Below are 6,000 nucleotides of genomic sequence, written 5' to 3'. Positions count from 1 at the left end.
ATTCAAGGAGAGAAGTTTAGCTGGCCAAGTGTCCTTTCAAAAATAATACCAGGAAATAAAGACATTGATGTGAAAGAGAGAGAGAGAGAGAAAGAGATGGATGCATAATCTCAAAAAGTATTAAAGAAATATAAAAATTGCTTTGAGGCTGGGGATGTAGTTTAGTGATAGGGCCTGTGCTTTTGCATATGTGAAACCCTAGGTTTGATCTCCAGCACCACAAAAAAAATTGCTTGGCGGGGGTGGGGGGGGGTGTCGGGTAATCATAGCTGTTTTTCTACTTAATGTCATTTCCCATTTTATACAAAAAACCCAATACCTGGCATTGACCTGTCTGGATCTACTTTTGCACAAGAGAATTTCTGGCTTCCGGTACCTGTCTGAAAACTTGAATCAAGCCACTTTCTCCAGGAACTATGGTGTATGTAATTCATAGCCCGAACAGCAGCGTCAATTCAGGGTTGGGTTTAGCGTCTTGGGCTCCAGACCTTTATCACCAACAGGAAGGTGGGGGAAAGAAAGGCGCTTGTGCAACAAAACCGCCAATTATGTCACCCTCCGAAGTCCAGCCTCAGCCGGGGCCAACTCCAGCCGCAGCTGCAGGAGCCAACGAGCTGCAACGCACCCTCTGCAGTGGCCGCTGCAGCAGGAGACGCGGCCGCGCCACGGAGGTCGTGAGCGCCTCTCAGTCTCGTGCCGCACCCAGAAGTGCCAGGGCGGCGGGGAGGATGAGGGGAGTTGGTAACAGCATCGCCATGGCAACAGTGACGTCCATTTACCCTGGATCTAATTGGAGGAAACCCCGTGGCCGAAGCCGCAGCCTGCCGGCCAACCGAACTTGCCCAAGCCGACCCACCCTCCTAGCCTCCCCTTCCCCTCCCGCCCCGCCCCCTGCGCCCCCTTCCGCGCGCTCAGTCCTTATTGGCCAGTGGCGCAGCAGGAGGCGGGACTCTAGGGAAAGGCGCGGCGCGTCATTGGACAGCAGCCCACCCCTCGGCTCCGGGCTAGGCTGATATGGGAGGGTCCTCGGCTAAAGCCAAAAGCACATCAAAGTGGTGGTACTCGCGTCGCGGCCGCGGAGACTAGAAGGTGAGTGCTGGTGGTGCGGTGACGGTTGGCGTCCTCCGGTGGCGCGGGGCCTGAGGGCCGGGCGGGGGCGCAGTCCTCGGGGATGGCAGGACGTCGAGTCCCTTCGCCTTAGGGACTGCTCTCGGCGGGAAGGTGCGGAGCCAACGGCCGCTTCCATTTTGAGCCGGCCAGGCGGGGGTGACGGCCGCGGTTCGCTCGGGGGAGGCCCGCGCGCCGGCCTCCGCCTCCTCCTGCGTGGGCCCTCGGCCTCCCCCGCGCCTGGCGCGGGCGGGCGGGGGCGAGGGAAATTCGAGCGGGCCGCGTGTGCGGGGAGACAAAGCGGGCGGCGGGCGCGGGCCGCATTGTCTGACGCGCTCCCCTCCCTCTTTTTGTCCTCGCCGGCGCCGCCCCGCCCTCGCAGCTCTCGAGGCGGACTCCTCCCGATCCGGGTCGGCGCTCGCCTCCGCTCGCTCGCCTGCCCTCGGTCCCCGCGCCATGGACAAGACCGAGCTGATCCAGAAGGCCAAGCTGGCCGAACAGGCCGAGCGCTACGACGACATGGCCACCTGCATGAAGGCTGTGACCGAGCAGGGCGCCGAGCTGTCCAACGAGGAGCGCAACCTGCTGTCGGTGGCCTACAAGAACGTGGTCGGCGGCCGCCGCTCCGCCTGGAGGGTCATCTCCAGCATCGAGCAGAAAACCGACACCTCGGACAAGAAGCTGCAGCTGATTAAGGACTATCGGGAGAAAGTGGAGTCGGAGCTGAGGTCCATCTGCACCACGGTCCTGGTGAGTCCGCGCTGGCCTCGGTGGGACGGGGCCCGGGGCGGGGGGACGGAGCGGAGGGGGAACCTTTTGTGTGAGCCAGCGCCCGGGCCTCGGCTGTGTGGCCTCGCCTCGCCTGCCGGCCTTAGTGGGCTGAGACCCGAAAAGCTGCCTGCCCAGGCTGGTGAGTACATCCCGTCCCCGACTCTGCGTTGCTGAAGCTCGCACGAGAGCCACAGCCAGGTTTAACCTTGTTCTCAGGGACGGGCTCTGAAAGGCGTCCTGATGGCTCTGTAGTAGGTACTGGGAAAGCTTAACAGATGCCTCCTTCATTTCTCAAGTGAGTATCTGTGGAGCTTTTTTCCCCTGTGATCGGGAGGGACTGAGGAGAGGAGTTGGGTAAGTGTGACAAGGACACAGCCATAGCTAAAGAGCAGAATGACCCGGTCAGTTCCAGTGCTTACTGACATTTGCTGGCTGTTGCATCGCTGCACTTAAACCCTGATTGATGTGTTGAAATGAATTCATTTCTGGTGCGGAGTAAGCAAGGAAAGCTTTCCAGGTTTTGAACTGTCCAGTCCTCAGCCAGGATGACTGACTGCTGGGTGGAGTAGGTGGCTGCTGTGATTCACTCTTATTAGACCATTTTTAGCTTTGTCATTGCACAGATATTTTGATCGATAAAATAAGTTTTTAAACTTCAAATACCAGCATTATATCCTGGAGTGTTAGTAAATGTTTAATGCTGCAAAGAGTTAGTCTTTTTGAATCAAATACAAACTCATGTGCATTCATATACCAACATGGAACACCTGATAGGGTTTGCCTTTTTTTACATGCGTTTTTACAGGAGGCCTACTAATTTTTGATGTGTTAATTCCACATTGTGTCTTAGATGCGTTTTGAAAGACAAACATGCTGGAATGGTGATTTGTCAAAGGGGAATAGGAAAATTCCTCTTTTCTTCCTGACCTTTCCTTTTATCATATAAGACTGGTGGAAACCAGAAATACTTCCCCACCCCCTACCCCCCCCACAAAAAACTCATTTAGCCTTCTTGTTTTTCTAGTACAAATATAGGTGATCCGAACAAAATCATGGCTAATGGAAAAGCCATAGTTGGTAAAGAGATTGAAAAGCAAAGCACAGTATGCAGTCAAGTGGAGAAAACTTTATTGAGATTGTTTGCTTTATGGAGGGAAGACTGTTATATTCTTAGGTTCCAGTCCCTGCTTGTCATAGAGGCACTTTTAAAAGCTCTTTGATTTGAATTGCTTGTGCTTCAAGAGAACTGGAAAACGATGGTAGACTTCAATGGCAAGTAGTAAGGCCATTGGTAGCCTTATCTGTTGTCAGGGGAGATTCATAAGAACCTGTGTGTTAGCAAGGTTTTCTAAATGTATATTATGAGTACTCATAGCATATTTCAACCTTTTCTGTTATTAGTGCTTTGCGGTTTGTTGTTTACCCTGAACAGTTCAAGTTAACTCTGTGAGCCAAAGGAATATTCGTTGTATTTTTGTGGCTCTTAAAAGTTTTGGTTTTTTCTGATGGCGGTGTCACCACTTTTTTTTGCTTTATTGATACATGAACAGATACTAGAACAGATTTTCATACACAGCATTTTAATAAGAACCTCTGAAATTAGGACATCTTTTAGTTGTTGTTGTTTTGGTGGGATGGGGTTTGAACTCTACCACTTAAGTCACACCTCCAGTCGGTTTTGCCATAGTTATTTTGGACACAGGATGGCCTCAGACCTCAGTTCTCCTGATCTCAGCCTCCCAAAGTAGTTAAGTTTCAGACGTGAGCTACCAGTGCCCAGAAGGATGGGTTTTTTTGTTTGTTTTTTAATACCAAGCATAAATAGAAGAGGTTAGCTTGATTACTCTGAGACACCAGTGCATAAATTAAAATTTTTATTAGTACTAATGGCTTAAGAGTCTAATTTTGGTTTGATGGCCAATATGTCACCATCCTGAGAAAGTACATCTTCAGGTATTTGAGAGCTTGCTCTGTGGTGAAAGGCACCAAGCTAAGCACTGTAGGGAAGAACAAAGCTGAGAACCATAGCTTTTGTTTTCCAAAAATTTATAATAGAATGCAGGTGAAAAAATATGCAAGTGCACATTACACAAGATAAGTCACATAAGATGGTTATGCTTTGTAATTTGAAGGAAATTATTGAAAAGACTTCACAAAGATAGTAGGTTTAGGGAATGAGCACTGAGGGAGGAGGATGAAGTAGTTTCCAGGATAGGGCTTACTCAAGGGAAGGCTTTCAGTGTGACTGGATCAGACTCTGTAGAGCTGTGGCAGGAGAAAAGGCTGGAGAGGTAAGAATCATTCATAAGAGAAAGTGAAGGGAGGGGAGGAAGTTTTCCTTATTTGGTTGGTGGGGGAGACATTCAGAATATTTTGAATTGTGTGCAAGTATCAGCGTCTTCTAGAATTTGTGGCTTGAGTGCTGACTGGCCAGCCTGTAATCTGAACTCACAGACAAGGAAGTAATAGACTAGTGACTGAGAGCCTGACAATTGACATATTTTGACAGATTAATAATCTATTAGTTTTTTGATGTTGGGGATTGAACCCCCGGGGCCTTGAGTGCACTAGGTAAGTACTCTACCACTGAGCTGTATCCCCAGCCCTGAAAGCCTCTTTTGTTTTTTCCTCACAGATTAGTAATTTGTAAGGATTCTTGAAAAATGAAGAAAGAAGAGTGAAACTTAAAAGTTTCTGAACATGGACACTAAAATGGGGTTTTGTTTCTTTCACTTTGATGGGTAGGAATTGGGTGATACTGAGTTGGCTCTAGAACACTATTCAGCCAACTTTCTGACTCAGAATACAGTCTCATCCTCTTTCCCTTTCAGAGAGTGGATTGGAGGTAGAATTCTTAACCATTTATTCAGAGTGCACGAGGTGAGGTAACCTTTTTTGATAATCATTGCATTGAGGAACTGTGGAATCAGAAAAATGTTAAAATGAGTGCTACTAAGAGCAGAGGAAGCCAGGTACCAGTGGCTCATGCCTATAATCCTAGCTGCTCTGGAGGCAGAGATCAAGAGGATCTTGGTTTGAGGCCAGCCCAGGCAAATAGTTCAAGAAACCCCATCTCCAAAATAACCAGAGCAATATGAACTGGAAGTGTGGCTCAAGCTGTACAGCCTTGCTTTGCAAGAATGAAGCCCTGAGTTCAAACCCTGGTCTCACCACCCACACGTACATGCACGCGCACCAAAACGGCCAGCAAGCTCTTCATGGAAATCTGAGAGAAGTTGGAGAAGATTTCGTCAGGTTATCTGTCTCAGTGTTATTTATACAACCAGAAGGTTCCCGATTCTATTAATATTTGGAGGCTAGCTGAAGTAAAAATGTCCTAGCCACTCTACCTCTGTTTTGACTTCCTTCCACCACAAAAGTAAATAATTTTTAAAATCCAGGTTGAAGAACCTCTACCTAATCAATCCCTACTTCTATCTGAATAGACCACTACTCTGCTGATCTTTTTTCTATCAAAGTTTTGCTTGTTTTAGAGTTTCTTACGTGGCTCACTCCTGTAATCCTAGCTACTCAGGAGACAGAGATTAGGAGGATCACAGTTCAAAGCCAGACCCCGGCAAATAGTTCATGAGACCTGTCTCGAAAAATCCCATCACAAAAAAGGGCTAATGTGACTCAAGTGGTAAGAGCACCTGCCTAGCAAGCATAAGGCCCTAAGTTCAAGTCCCAGTGCCGCCAAAAAAGAAGAAAAAAAGTCAAAAAACTAGTGACTAGTGAAATTGCTTTGGGAAGTGCTGCGCAGCCCCTGGTGACTTTGCTGAGCGAGTGTTGGTGAGGCAAAGTTGAAGTGGAAAACTGGGCATTGGTTAAATAGCATGTGGAATACCCTTCCTGCATAGCTGGGAGCACAGGTATGCACCACCATGCCTAGCTTTTATTGGTTGAGATGCCCAGGCTTGCCTTGAACTGTCAACCTCCTGATGTCCATCTCTGGAGTAGCTGGGATTACAGATGGGAACTATAACACCTGGCTACATTGTGATTCTTTTAAAAATAAAAATCATTGAGCTGGGTGCAGTAGTGCGTATCTGTAATCCCAACTACTCAGGGAACTGAGGTAGGAGAATCTAGAGTTTGAAGCCAGTCTGGGCTACATAGCGA

At 48.6% G+C, this 6,000-nt stretch overlaps 1 protein-coding gene across 1 annotated transcript in view; it reads left to right on the top strand.

Annotated features, from left to right (window-relative positions):
• Window positions 1-931: 931 nt before the first annotated feature.
• The window catches only part of Ywhaq (tyrosine 3-monooxygenase/tryptophan 5-monooxygenase activation protein theta), a 29,486-nt gene continuing 24,417 nt past the window's right edge, over window positions 932-6,000 (top strand). Inside the window, exons 1-2 of the mRNA XM_020178710.2 lie at window positions 932-1,089; window positions 1,490-1,857. Of these exons, the coding sequence (XP_020034299.1) occupies window positions 1,564-1,857 (294 nt within the window). The 5' untranslated portion in view covers window positions 932-1,089; window positions 1,490-1,563. The remainder of the gene's footprint in view (window positions 1,090-1,489; window positions 1,858-6,000) is intronic.

Source organism: Castor canadensis, chromosome 12 (assembly GCF_047511655.1).
Source record: "Castor canadensis chromosome 12, mCasCan1.hap1v2, whole genome shotgun sequence".
Classification (NCBI taxonomy): Eukaryota; Metazoa; Chordata; class Mammalia; order Rodentia; family Castoridae; genus Castor; species Castor canadensis.
Note: the sequence above shows the minus strand (reverse complement) of the source record. Positions and strands in the feature narration are given on the sequence as shown.